Below are 15,360 nucleotides of genomic sequence, written 5' to 3' on the forward strand. Positions count from 1 at the left end.
GAAACTTAAAAAGCAAATGTCCGAATATATTTTAAAATTCGTGATGGACTAAAAAAAAGGAATAAAAAAACAACAACAACAACAACTTCAGATATTTCGTCACGTGCCTTCATGGAGCCAAGGAGAAAAAAAGAAAATGTGCCTTGACGGAGAAAACAAGTTTTGGGTTTGCTAAACATTACCTCGAGGTGTTTCAACTTATGAGTAACTTACAAGGAACTTGTGTCGACGTGTGTCAACGATCGCATATCGAGCCTACAACTTATTCCCAGCGTAGCGGAACGTGTGAGCCATACTGCGAGTACGTTGTAAAATTTTCAGCATGCTTGAAATTTCACGACGTACGAGACGTACCACAAAATATGACAGCGTACTTCATCGTTTTTCAGCGTGCTCTTAACGTATACACAACTTACCCATACCGTATTTGGCGTGTGCCAGCTTGGTTCAGCAAATTGTTCATAGTTCGGCATACGCTGGCTAAATTGTCAAGGTGTGACTGCGTGGTTGACACTTCCAATTCTCAGGCGGTTATGATTTAAATCGGCGAGCGGCAGGTTTTTAACAGGCTACGCCACGTGATCATCGGCGATACGTGCAGCGCGCTATGCCTAAGTTAAACTATCGTTGGGCATAGGTTGTGAACGCCGACAACAGGCTAAGCATTCGTTGGTATAAGTTATCTATAAGACAACGAAACGTTCTGTGCCCGTAACTAATATGTTATGAATACGATCAAAACTTTAATAAAAAACATCAAAATTTCAGCGTACGCCAACGTTTTACATACATTTTTATACGTTGCCATTGCTGGCTAAATCGTCAAGGTGTGACAGCGCCTTTACCCATTTTAATTTTCAGGGCTTGAAGTTTGAGTGTGTTGTCTGGTGGTAAAAGTGATTTTGTGTGTTTAGTGATATCTGTGTATCTCAGTGACTTGTGTGTATATCTGTGATGAGGCCTCCATCTCTGGCATCCGATCTGTCTGTGCTTATCGGTACGTAGTTGGGGGTGGTAGGTGTTTTGTTTTCTCTTGTGATTTGGTTTCTTGCATGATGGCTGTGTGAATGTTGTTTGTGAGAGTGAACTATTTAAGCTGGCATGGCTTTTCTGATGAGACCCTCTGTGTATTGGAGGACATTCAGGTTATGCGTGCGTTTTTTGGCTTGACGTGGTTTGTTGTGTGCTGGTGATGATGGTGCATGGGGTGGAAGTGATGAGGGTGGTGGTAATGTATTGGGGACTTGTGTAGCTCCGTCGTCGTTTGGGTTTGCGTTTGGATTCAGCTGAAAGCTGCTGCCGCAGGTCCAACTGCGTATGTAATCTGTTTGTTCACTGGGAGCGACACAGGCCAGATGGAACCATTCACCGCAACTTGTGCAGCAGACTGAACTCCCTCTGGCCATGGAGCTAGTCATGCGAGTTTTACATGTTGGCCATATGTTTGTATATTGTGGTGGGCTCCAGGTTAGTTTCTATGTCTTGCTAGAAGGAGGAGAAAGGGGAGGACTGAGGACGAAGGTCACTCCCCAAAGAGGAAAAACTATTGGTTGTGGATATGTGCCCAACATGTAAAACATGTGTGATGTGTGGTGACTTGAGTGATTTTGTGTGAGGAGTTCGTGTCAAAAGTGTGAGGTAGTGGGCCGGTCCATGGGGTGCTCTGACCATGGCCATGCTGCCCTGACGACTCCAGACAGCAGGGAAGATTTGACCCACATATTGTATCGGGGGGTCGGGGGGGAGGGGTACAACCACCACTAATAGGCATCCCCGGTAGTTTCACAGGTGCGGGTTGTGGGCGAGTGTGCGTGACGATTGTTCTGTATGCATGGTGAAGCCATGTGCTGGTGTGGCTTGGTATGTTTTTAAGGAGGTGTATGTGGCCCATGTTGGTGTTGCCTACTTGTTTTTCTCCTTTCTGCTTTACACCATCCTATTCTTGCCACATCTCAAAGCTGATTGTATTGTGTTCGGATGTTGATTGTTTCATCAGTGAGACTATTTTAACTGTTTGTAGTTTGTAGCTGAATGTGGGCATCTGTTTGTTCCTGTAGAGCTCCCTGGCGTCGGAGGGGAGCCCGATGTGGTGATGGAGGAACCTTTTGATATTGAAGACCCGACAGCTCCAGTGGAAGACCCTGGCCTTGATGAACCCATGGATATTATGGGGTAAGCTGAATAAGAAAAGAATACTCAGCACATCTCTGTTGAAGTGCATTTGTATTTTTTTTTTGAAAAATTTTCTCATGACCTCTGCCACCGAAGGTGGATGGGAGGTTATGTCTTCACCCCTGTCTGTTTGTCTGTTTGTCTGTTTGTCTGTTTGTCTGTCTGTGAGCAGGATATCTCAAAAAGTTGTGGACGGATTCCAACAAAAATTGATGGACAGGTTGGGTGTGTGACAAGGGCGAATTGATTTGATTTTAGTGAAGATCTGAATCCGGATCTGGATCCGGATACGACGGCCTTTTGAGACTCTACAAGAGATTTTTCAACATTGAGAGATGGGGCTAAGAACGATATACAATAAACCCTTAAATATCACGGGTTTGAATTTCACTTATTTTGCCCAATCGCGGGCAACCTCTTATGTACGGATTTAGTTATTGCTGGGTTTAATTTTGACCAACCGCAATTATTGAGCTGAGTTGTAATGGTTATCTAGCACCACGAGCTTTTTGTTGTTTCTCGTGCACCGTTAATAATGATGCTGAAATGTAAAACGATGGAGAAAAGTGATTGTTGTTCAGTTTCGAGCGGCACTCGAAAGAACGCATACCTCCGCCAGGCTGAACAATTTACGTTTTGTGTTCCACTGATAAGCCGGATATGCATCCACACCTCAACCAAAATCTAATCTGCTTGTTCTTGTCAACTAACCAACTCATCCACCAAGTCTTGTCATTACCCATCCACAACGCTTTTTTTGATACCGTGCTACGTATGGTTTTCAGCCCTATCTCTCAATGGTGAAGATTGACAAACAATTCCAGCATTCCAACTTAATTTTGGCAAGAAAAGCAGACCGCCAGAAAAGCATTCTTTACAATATGCCTTGTTCCGTTGCTTTGGCTCATTTCAGGTACTATCTGGAGTGAAACTTTGAAACAGAAGTGCTGTTTTGTACCTGCACCCCTAGTAGATGCATTATAATCTTGAAAAATGAACATCTCCTTTTCTGGTTACTGTTGGCCCATATACTACAATCTGATGACAACCATCATTCTTGGATATGCTTGTGAGCTCGCATGACAATGTTAATCCTGATGTGTCATTTTACAGTCCCATGAGCGGCAGCAACATCCCACTGATGCGAGTGGTGCAATCCATAAAACACACAAAGCGGAGAACGAGCACACTGATCCGTGAGGGCTGGATGGTCCATTTCACCAGCAAGGACAGCTTGGTGCGTCTCGGCTTGTGTTCCCACCAACCTTGAAAGCACATCGTACTTTCTCAACCTTCTACCAATTGCTTAATTTATACTCGGCAAAATAGAGTATCACTCTGTTTCTGCGGTCTCATACTCTCAAATCTGACCTTGCTTTCCCTGGACCTGACTTGGTTTTCTACCATCCATTATTACCCCATGCATGCAAAGCGATAAGGGGGGATAAGCAATTGGTTCACGTCAGTCTGTCTGTCTGTGTCTGTCCTTAAATGTCAGTGTATGATCAAGGAACAACTTGATTTCAATTTAATGTTATATTTTGAACACAAATTGGAACATGAATTGGAAAACAAACCTGCTGTTTAACGTACATTGTCTCTGAATTTGTCTCGATCGCACATGCGCATGGAGGAGTGAGATAATTTTTTTACTCTGTCTGCCTGTCTGGCAGTCAAACAAAATTGAAAATTATTCCAAACAGGAAACTTACTGTTTTTAAGGCTGTTGTAAAGGACACAAACAACAGGCATGAAAAACTAGTCATGTGCTAGATAGGGTGTTGGAATAGACAATGCCTACAATGGCGGTAAGGCAGTGGTAAATTCCGGAATTAATTTATTTTTTGACTTTTACAATCTTTATTTCATTGAAATCGAATTATATACTTGAACACTGTAGAAGAACACAAATCACCTTCTTATCACCTCCAAGAACCTCCAATTTTGCAGTACTTGGACATGTTAAATAGGGTGGTCTGTAAGGGTGATGTTTCAGACTGCTTCATTCGTGCTGCAGTTGCGGATTTCTTTTTTAAAGGATCTTTAAAAATCACAAATTTATGAGGTTATGACTCAGAAATAAACTCGTCGAGTGGGTCCCAGTGTCCGACCGTCCGTACATATGTCCATTAACATTTGACTGAAACATCTTCTCGCAAACTACCCAACCGATACGGACCAAATTTGGTACAATGCATCAGGACAGTGAGGTCTCATGGGGTTGTGCTCCCCATCCGAATCCACCCATTTAAAGTGGGTGTAAGGGGGGTTTTGCTCCAAATATTGGAATCTCATTCAAAAATATTCTTCTCAGAAACCGACAACCACATCCAGACCAAACTATCCATGCAGCTTTGTGACATTGCCCTAACCTTAAGTTGTGCTCCCCATGGCCATATCTCCCCTGGAAAGGGGGCCACGGCGTCCCTCCCCTAATCCCTCATATTCACAAAAACATATTTTCCTCAAAAACTACATGACTGATTCTGGACCAAATTTGGTATGATACATCAGAACAGTGAGGCCTCATGGAGATGTGCTCCCCATCTGGATTTGCCCCGATAAGAGGCTGAAAAGGGGGATTTTGCCTCAAATTCAGGTAATTTATTTTAAAATCTCAGAAACCGATGGTCAGATGCAGACCAAATTCTTCATGAAACATAAGGATCATGCCAACTGAAGTTGTGCTCCCCATTACCGTACCACTTCAAGAAGAGGTGGTCATGGCTCCTTCCCCCTAATCCTTCATTTCCACCCCGCCTGTTAGGGAAATGACCATGAGTCCCCTACAGGGCTATTTGTTTATATTGAAATACATACTTGAACACTTCACAGGGTATTGTGTTCGATGAACTCTCTCGTTGTAGGTTGCATTTGTTTATCCACTAACACGGTCCTTGGCAACCTTCAGGCTTATTGTTACTCTTCATCTCTACTTGTTTATTTCCCCTTTTTATGTTACATGTGGAATTTTCTGTGTCCTTTTAATCTTGCTTTTCCCTCCAGTCTTTCTTTCTGGTAGTTCAATGATGTCTTACGTCATCTCCCATATTTCATGACTTTCTGTTCTACACCACCCAATTTTATTTTTCCTCATGTAAGCCTTTTGACTTGGTTCTTCCTTGCAACTCCATAAAGGACAGAAGGGCATCCAGAAACTAAGGTTTAACTAGTACAGGTAAAATAAAAGTACACTGCCCCTCTGCCAAATAAATAAATAACAAATCCTCCAGCGCGCGACATTGCCGGGGCAACTTCGGCACCCGCTGACGCCGCCTTACAGCACATGGAGACGGAATTGGGAGGGAGCGGTGCACTTCTCAGGTGAATGTGTACAAATGATACTTACTCGCCATGCAGCATATGGAGACCGATTTGGAGTGAGCGGTGTGCAATAATTGATTGATTCAGTGATTAATTGCTTAATTAAAATAAATAATAATCGTAAAATAATTGATTTCTCAATCAATTGCCTCATAGCATACCTAAACTACCACTGTTTCATCCGAATCTGTAACCCTTTGAAAAATCAAGTAATTCATCGAAAAATGAATAATTAATCGATGAGTTGATTAATGAATAAATCAAAAATACCCTTTATAGCCAAATCACTTGTTTAATGTCATTTCCAAATATCAACTTTCAAGCTCAAAAGGTGCCTAAGATATTTCCCAGATGAGAAAGAAAATAAATAAGGAATTAATAAATCGATATTAATAAATAAAATTAATAAATCGATTAAGTAAGTAATTAATCAATTAATTAATTAATCAAAACAAAAAATACAGTTTTTGCAAAAGCACATCTTTACTTTTGTCCACAAATTTCGGCTTCCTCGCTCAAATGATGGCTGTGATGTCACCCGGACAAACAAGAAAGAAAGAAAAAACAAACGGAGTAAAAACTGAGGACTCCCTTCGGCCCACGGCGATGATTTCATGCAATGCCTGGATATGGAATTGGGAAGGAGCGGTGTACAGCAAAGAGAGTGAAAAAAACCCCTTCCTCCTGAACTTATTAATCCATTTATCCATTGTTTGCTTAGACGAGGCTTCTCTGCAATTGAAGTTGGTTTGGAACTTTCTTTGATTTTCCTTAAATGACTGCGTTCAGAAGTATATTTCTACCAATCTTCTATTCTGTTGTCTAGGACATGCTCATCTCTCTTGTAGTCCATACCTGTAACATAAAAGAGAAGTTGGTACATATGAAGTTGTCGGATAAAATATGGCCCGGGATGGGGGTGGACTTTTTTTCTGACCACCCTGTATTTAAGCTTTTTGAGTCCTCGACGCATTGGTATTGATAATTAAGAAGAGGAAGGGATTGAGTTTTTGTTTGTTTGTTTAATTTCCTAAAATGTGTTAAATGTCTTTGGTAAACATTTGTAAAACATCTTCAAGCTATAGCACGTGAACGCATTTTCAGCTTCTTTATTCAGCCATTAGTGTTTTGTGATTTGTTTCTGGCCCACAGAGGAAGAGACACTTTTGGCGGTTGGACTGTAAATGCGTCACCCTGTTCCAGTCTGATACAAGCAGTCGCTATTACAAGGTACGAACTTTGCCTCAATTTTCATTTTTGACAATCGATGACATCATCACTTATCAACCACACCAACATTCTTTGCAGCGTCATGCTTTGTTATCTGAGGTCAGCTGTTTTACCCGTTTACTTGTACTGCTTTCTTGAAGGCGTTTTTCCAGTTAACTTCCTCATGAGGCTGTTGAATCCCACTCTTCCTTGCAGAGATCGAAGTTCACAGTTTGTCATCTCATCTCATGTCATGTCAAGTCTCCATTGATGTACACCACCATTATCTCTAGTCATGTTAATTCCCTACTCATGATCTTTTCTACCCATATTAACCCAACCTAACTCAAAACTTTCTTCATTGCAGTTCCTCCTATCCTCTCTCCCTATTCCCTGTCTGTTGTGTGCTGTGTCCACCTACTGCCTCACTGTTAGTACGTCGACTTTTTGCCCTGTTTTCTTGCTCTCTCCGAAGGTGAGAGAGAGAGAGACACACACACAGACACAGACACACACAAGATTGGAGCAGTTGCAATTATACATTTTACATATACGGAAGAAGGCGCATCCAACCAAAAAGTCACTCGATCTACTCTGCTAAACAAGCAAGAGCAGATCCTGTCCCAGGCGACGTTTCATCCGCTTACCAGCGAGCTTCCTCAGGCCAATAGACTCCGAGCCTTAGCAATTGTCTGCTTTTATTTCCGAGGCGACAATTTGTTTCTGGTCATGTGTCGGTACGATAGGTCAGTTGAGGAGTGTTTTTATTTTGCTGAACCTCAAACAAAAAAATGCCACTTGCATCGTCGATTGTCTGCTTTGCTTTTTTTGAACAAAGCCTTCCCCGATAGGATCAGGGGCTATTGTAGGGTTTGTTTCTACAATTGGTGCCTCCAAATGTTAATGGTACCTCCGAATTTTTTGCGCCCCTCAGAGTACTAAACCACTATATAGGTTTTGTTTTTTTTGTTTTTTCTGTCAATGTCTGAGCTGTATCTTGGAGCTGGCTGGGATTTTCAGAATGAAATTTTGCATCAATAATGGGAATAAAATGTTTGTGCCATTGACGTCATTTTATTTGATCTTAACAATTTTTAAGGTCATGACCTAATTATATAATTTTTCACATTTTTTACCCAAACTCAACAAAGGTGTGCCTGATCAGAACGAAGTTGCTCTCCCTATTTTGCCTAAAGCAAGCCGCATATACTCATATCCCTACAGGTTAAAGGTCAGGATCAAATTGTGGTCTGAAGAAAAAAAAGGGGGGGGGGGGGTTGTTTTGTTTTTGTTTTCTTGTCATCGCTCAATTTTGCCAAAGTGGAATCTCAGACCGCTTGTCCTTCCAAGATGTTTTTGTATCACAATAGTGTACCTTTACTTAAGTTGTGCACCTGACATTTGATTAGTGTCCTTGACCTACTTTTTTGGATTGTGACATAATTTCCAAAAAACACCTTTTTGATCATAACTTGAATAACTTTGCTCCAATTTTCATGATGTTGAGTTTTATTGATAGATTGTAGATGGGGAAACACTTTCGGAATTTACACACTATCCCTAAACGTTGAAGCTCGAGGTCACATTGCGGTCTGGAAAAAAAATATTGCCAACATTGGATCGCGTTGGCACTGGGGGAAGCTTACCCTTGGCGATCGTTTTGTGATCACAGATGTCTCGTTCACTTGTGATCTGGTGTTGCATTTATGGGGTGGGGGTGAGTGAATGTGCATGTTCCTTCTTGGATTTGTGTTTGCAGAGCACAAACAGTGCTGGCTTCATATCCTGGTTGGACATGGTGACATGTGGGTTGCGTGATTGGTGGAGGTTCCGTTGGGTGTTCTACATGTGTGGGCATGGTGTTGGGGATCGAGCGCTGTTGTTTTTTGCTCACCTTGTCCAGCTGTTTGTACCATCCAGGTTTTGCCATTCATATCAGAGGAGTGTATTGTAGCTGCTTCCTAATATAGTAAACCTTTAAATATTGTGGGGATTACATTCCTGAAAAGTGCCGTGAAATGTAAAACCGTGAACGTTAGTACTTAAACCTCATGGGGAAAAATGGGTTTTTTTGTCCTGGACATCGAGGAAGGTGGGCAGCAGCTCATGGGAAAAATTGAGTTTTTTCCTGGACATCAAGGAAGGTGGGCAGCAGCAAAAAAAAAAAAAAAATCAATTGAAATAAACATGTAAAATAAATATAAAAACACAAGATGTGTACTTTAAATGTAAAAAAACATTCCAGTTCTGCTTGAACAGGAAGGTGCAGGATGTCATCCTCTTCCAGAATAATCCCGATCTGCAGAGTAATCACCGAAATCCCTTCTCCTTGAGCTGTTGCAGGTCATTCTGCACAGTAACATGGCCTGCCGATGCTGCTTCCCCAGCTAACTTGATGCAACAGAATCCGAATATTATTCGTTGCGGATGCCTTGTGGAGAATGTTTGTAGATGCTCAGTGCTTTCTACTGTGTCATCGGTCCACTCATCGGCAATTTTTTCTGCGTTTGGTCCTCGATCCAATCATTAAGTGCTTTACCATCCTTTCACTATCAAGATCATGGGACTGGAATGACACTTTAGCACTTTGAACATTTTCACCACCCGTATGGACGCAAGCAAGGACTCGCAACTTCGCTCAAAAACTGCGAATGGTCAAAGGTATGCCCATGATAACTAAATAGGTATGCGGAGAAGTTTCCCGTGATTGGTCAAGATCGCAAAAGGGAAATCCGTGATATTTAAGAGTTCAGTGTACGATATAAAACCAGGCAATTCGATGTATGTATGCAAGTTTGACAATTATAAAATTGAAAATGGCACAGCCAATCTGCACCAAATTTTACGTATGTATGCAGGGGTGCAAAATACGCCCCCCCCCCGCCCTCTCCCACGAGGGTGGGAAGCCAACATGATTTTCGCTTGTACACGTGACACTTTGCAAGTGGTTTACCGACTCCTGCTGGAGAGAGAAGGGGATTACTGGCAATAGCACAACATATGTTTTTTCCACTATCCTCCCTCCTCTCTCCCCACCACCCCAGCAAGTGTTTATAGCTCCATTAAAACAGGGGAATTATCGGTATATGTGTATGCGTGTATGTATAATCATTATAGAAATGAAAACGGTTGGGGCCAATCTGAGGAGATTTCTTGTAATTTCCTCTTGTCCATATGGAATTGTGCCATTTGTTTAACTACTGATCCGTGCCTAAAGGCTCAGTCACACCTTGACGTTTTAGCCAGCTTATGCCGATTTTTGAAAAATTTGTCTAAAACTCTGGCACACGTCGAATACGTTATGGGTAAGTTTTGGAAACATTGAGAGTACGCTGAAAAACACTGCCATACGTCGTAGTACGCTGGCTTTCATCGTTGTACTTTGCGGTTGTCCTCAAATTTTAGCATGCTTGAAATTTGTTAGACTTATGCCAGCGTATGACTCACAAGTTCCGCGACGCTGCCCATAAGTTGTAGGCACGTTATGCGATCGTTGACACATGTCGACACACGTTAATAGTAAGTTAATCATAAGTTGAAACACGTCGAGGTGATGTTTAGCGTACCCAAAACTTATTTCTAACCTATGAGTAACGTGTTGTAGGCACGTTACGTGATCGTTGACACACGTCGACACACGTTACTTGTAAGGTACTCATAAGTCGAAACACGTCAAGGTAATGGTTGGTGTCAGTGTTCCAGACTCGCTGGTTTTTTATAATTTTTTTCTTTTTTTTTCTTTGGTATGACGGTCATGTTGACACTTCGATTTCTAGTGCGGTTATGATTTAAATCGTTGAGCAGCAGCCTATTAATTATATTATATTATAACCGCACTAGAAATCGAAGTGTCAACATCACTGTTATACCGAAGAAGAAGAAAAAAAAAAAAACAGGGAGTCTGGAACACTAACGCTAACCATTACATTGATGTGTTTTGACTTATGAGTAACTTACAAGTAACTTTTGTCGACGTGTGCCAACGATCCCATAACGTGCCTACAACTTATTCCCATCGCATGTGGAACGTGTAAGGCATACGGCAAGTACGTCGTAAAATGTTTAACACGTTTAAAAGTACAAGACGTACTCCACTTACTACAACGTATGATAGCGTACTTTGGCGTTCTATTCACGTATACCAAACTTACCCATACCGTATTCGACGTGCGCCAGCGTTTTAGATGCATTTTTCAGAGGTCGGCGTATGCTGGCAAGATCGCCAAGGTGTGACTGCGATGTTGACACTTCCATTTCTCCGGCGGTTATGATTTGAATCATTGTGCGGCAGCCTTTTAATAGGCTACGCCACGTGATCGTCGGCGAGACGTGCAGCGCGCTATGCATAAGTTAGACTATCGTTGGGCATAGGTTGTGAAAGCTGACAACAGGCGAAGCATTCGTTGGTATAAGTTATCTATAAGACAACGAAACGTTCTGTGTCCGTTACTAATATGTATGCATACGACCAACTCGTTATGAATACGTCCGAATCTTTAAAAGGAACATCAAAAGTTCAGCGTAAGCCAGCGTTTTACATACATTTTGATACGTTGCCATTGCTGGCTAAAGCGTCAAGGTGTGACTGGGTCTTAAGGGAAGGGGTATTTGCATCATACACTAATATCCTCAAATTTACTAACATATATATATATATATATATATATATATATATATATATATATATATATATATATATATATATATATATATATATATATATATATATATATATATATATATATATATATGAAGACCACAAGGGGAAAACCAGAGATGTCACTTTTTATATATTTCAGGGTTATTGCACCTGCCAATAGTTGGCAACATAAGGTTTCCTCTCACAATATTACTTTAACAAATAACCAGGGGTGTCACATAATTTGTATGGTGTAAAGTTTAGCCGTGCAATGAAAAAAGAAGTGTTGTCAAAGCTGAACAAGTAGAAACCCAGAGTTGTAAGTACTTTACTCCTGGTTATCTCCCTTTCATTCATGTTAGCTCTTCCACCATAATACTCAGAGTTGAGAAACTAGAAAATGAAAGGTTGTAAAACTTTCACAGCATAAACTCTGAGCACTACAATGGCCTATTTGGTTATATCATGGGCTCCGTAGTTGGTGCATATCGTGGTTCAAGCCTGGTCAAACCTGTATTGTGACTTTTATGGGACCCATGCCGTGGCTTAATGGTTAGCGCGTCTGAGTACCCATCCTCATTCGATGTACCCACCGCCCAATCAACCTGCTTAGGTATATGAGGGAGTCACATGAGGTGACTTCGGCTATTGCGGGGGTGGTTTATCCTTGGTTTCCTCCTGGTTTTCCATCATATTAAGTAGTACGGAGTAAGAAATGGAGAATCCGTCGACATATAAGCGAAATACCCTTGAGTATGGCGTTGAACACCAATCAAACAAAAAAACAATGACCGTTTAATGTTGAAAAAAATAATCTGTGATCACCAAAGTCATGTAATGTATGCTAATTACCAACAAGCATGAATTTGTGACACATCCTGGGTTAAAATTGCATGGCAATTATTAAATAAGGGAATAACCAGTGATGTCAGTTTGCAACATTGATTCGTTCTTTGCTCTTAAATTAACAATCGTCCACCATTGTTGGGAGAGTGGAAACAGCATGTCCAAGGTAGAGTGACCAGGTCTGAATCCGAATTGATGATCTCAGAGGAGGCCGTTGGAGAAAAGGAATGATTTTACGTCAACTACGATGATCGATTCCATGACCTTGCTGATGATTGGAAGTACAGTAAGCTAATTGGGCTGTAGTTAAGGGGATCTGGTTTTGCAGGTTTTTTAATGTAATGCTGTGAAGTTGGCCGATTTCCAATTTCCCAGGTGGATATAGGAGACCAGTCCTGAAGTGTTTAAAAATAAATAAATAAATAAATAAAACCCCGCGAATGTAGAAGCAGGTCACATTTTATGACCCTCGAATACACGGGGTCCATGAATAGCGAATCCGCGAATAGCGGGGTCCGACAGGATACAATCCAGAGTGATGCAATATGGCTGCATGCAGTTTTGAATGTTCGTGAAAATAATGAGGTTTGCAAAAATGGTTATTTTACCACAAACTCCAGTGCTTTCAGTAAAATCAATATGTTTTTGGGAGGTCAAGGGTTCCAGACTTCAAAATCATTTCTCATTGGGGCTCTGAAGCTAAAATGAAAAGGTATGACCTCATCTACAACTTCACCAAATGTGGTGCCAAGATGACCGTTGACTTAAACATACATGGGAACGCAGCTCATCGCTTTAAAATTTATTATTATTTTTAAATGTTGTTATGGATTTCAGAATCCGATCCGATGAATGCATACCAACATCCAGGTTCTCAGATAGTTATTTCCTTAAATGCATGTCCAGGATAGATCCATCCCCATGTCTGGTGGGATTCTAAATGTGATGCGTTGAGAAGGGTAAAGAATAGATCCCCTCTCTAATGGGAAGCTTGTTTTATTCTTTACGACAGACACACTTATGCATGCCATTTCTTTCATGGATGCTGACGCCCGCCTTTTTCCAACGACGTTGACACACATTTCTTTCACGGACGCCAAGACCCGCCCTTTTTCGATCGGCGTTTGACACCGCGAGGAATAATAACGAGAGTGCGGGTTGTCAGGGTAACGGTGCGCAAGTGGGGCGGGGTGAATTCGGGGGGACTCTGTGCCCACCCAGACCGGTCGCCTATATAAAAGAGGGGGAGGTCCGTTCTTGGCGTGTGTGGGTGTATGAGCAGCATGTGCGGGTCAGTCGACAACAAGACAGTTTGTCAGTCAGTGGCATCAATTCGTCCGTTCCAGTGTGGGTGTGTGAGTAGTGCGCGCGGGTCAGTCACCGAGTGAGGGGCGGGTCAGTCACCAACGAGTGAGGAACGGGTCAGTCGACAACGAGTGAGGCACGAGTCAGTCGCCAACTAGTGAGGCACGGGTCAGTCGCCAACGAGTGAGGAACGGGTCAGTCACCAACGAGTGAGGCACGGGTCAGTCGCCAACGAGTGAGGCACGGGTCAGTCGACAACGAATGAGGCACGGGTCAGTCGCCAACGAGTGAGGAACGGGTCAGTCACCAACGAGTGAGGCACGGGTCAGTCGCCAACGAGTGAGGCACGGGTCAGTCGACAACGAATGAGGCACGGGTCAGTCGACAACGAATGAGGAACGGGTCAGTCGACAACGAGTGAGGCACGGGTCAATCGACGAGTGAGGGACGGGTCAGTCGACAACGAGTGAGGCACTGGTCAGTCGACAACGAGTGAGGCATGGGTCAGTCGACAACGAGACAGTTTGTCAGTCGGAGGCTGCTTTCATCGTTCCAGTCGGAAGGCTGCTTTAATCAGTTCCAGTCGGACGGTTGCCCTTGACGTACCGGTTCTTGGGGGTGACGTCGACTGGCATTCAAGGCTGTTGGCGAGTAGGTGCACGGCAAGGCTGGGTGCTGGCGATGGACAATGCACGCACAGACATTTCAGGACGTTTTCATTTGAGGGACAACTTCTCTTTGGTGAGCAAGACTATTCTTACCCCCCCCCCCCACCCCGAATGATCTGCTGGATACCCTTGTCTGTGTTTAGTTGTTAAGTAAGTCAACCCCACCCCCCAATAAGCATCTGCTCTCTGTCTCTTTCCTATCATTTTGATTTATTTGGAATTTATTTATTTTTACCTCACGTAAACAAAGTTCTATTTATTTATTTATTTTCTTATTAATAAATTATTTGTTGACGTTCCAACCTGTCCGTGCTTGTCCTTTCCTTCCATTGATCCATCATTTTCCGAACCGAGATAGACTGGGAGGTAATTACCACAGACTTGACCAATAATAGTCGGCACTCAACAGCGGTTAAAACGCTCGGCCGCCCTAATTAAGATCTAATCAAGATAAGATTGGTGCTTTGCCGAGGGCACGCTCCCTGTTCAGGTAACCACGTGACCTCCAGTTAAACGGAATAATTAGACGGTGGACACTGGAACTCGTGGTTAACTGGGTGGCGTTCCTGGTTCTAAAGCAACCCACCATACCACAACGTTAATTGTGAGCGGTAGCCCCAGGTCTGGCTCTTCCGAGGACAACCGGGGTTTAAACCCCCTGAGTAACAAACTGGTGTCTCGGTACCCGTGGCCGTAACAATATAATGTGGCAGAAAAGCAAATGAGCATCAGAGGCAATAGCGAATGTGGCGACAAGGATGCTCAGATTTGAAGCTGTCTTTTCGATCGGTTTCTTCATTACACAGAGGCAATCAAAATTAAAGCTGTGAATGGTGCCATCAAGATGGGGAGGTGCTGCATACATCGACAATCATGTCTCTTCCTTCCTTTCTCACCCTTCTTCCATCCTTCCTCTCATCTTGCCTTCACATTCTATCCATAACTTTGAACAGCAAGATGAATGCTTGATAATTTTTTTGCACCTTGATTGACTCTATTATGGCTATGAACGCTATTACAAATTGAAGAAATTCCCATAGATGTTAGAAATTTGAGGAACTGAGGTTAGAGCACATGTTGGTGTCGAAAACTTTGGTAGACCTCCTCATTCGAGGGAATTTTTTGATGCCTATGTTGCAGATGATTTGTCCCATGACCTCAAATAATAAGACTGATTGCTAATTTCTTTTGAATCTT

General features: G+C 42.5%; 1 protein-coding gene across 3 annotated transcripts in view; it reads left to right on the forward strand.

The window, feature by feature from the left end:
• Positions 1-15,360, forward strand: part of LOC147012295 (serine/threonine-protein kinase D1-like) — a 139,569-nt gene that overhangs the window by 103,844 nt on the left and 20,365 nt on the right. For all 3 annotated transcript variants that reach the window (XM_085856242.1, XM_085856240.1, XM_085856241.1), the window contains 3 exons: positions 2,058-2,172; positions 3,286-3,409; positions 6,649-6,726. In XM_085856242.1, the coding sequence (XP_085712368.1) occupies positions 2,058-2,172; positions 3,286-3,409; positions 6,649-6,726 (317 nt within the window). The remainder of the gene's footprint in view (positions 1-2,057; positions 2,173-3,285; positions 3,410-6,648; positions 6,727-15,360) is intronic.

Source organism: Eptatretus burgeri, chromosome 15 (genome assembly GCF_056783735.1).
Source record: "Eptatretus burgeri isolate ZD-2024b chromosome 15, Ebu_testis_v1, whole genome shotgun sequence".
Lineage (NCBI taxonomy): Eukaryota > Metazoa > Chordata > Myxini > Myxiniformes > Myxinidae > Eptatretus > Eptatretus burgeri.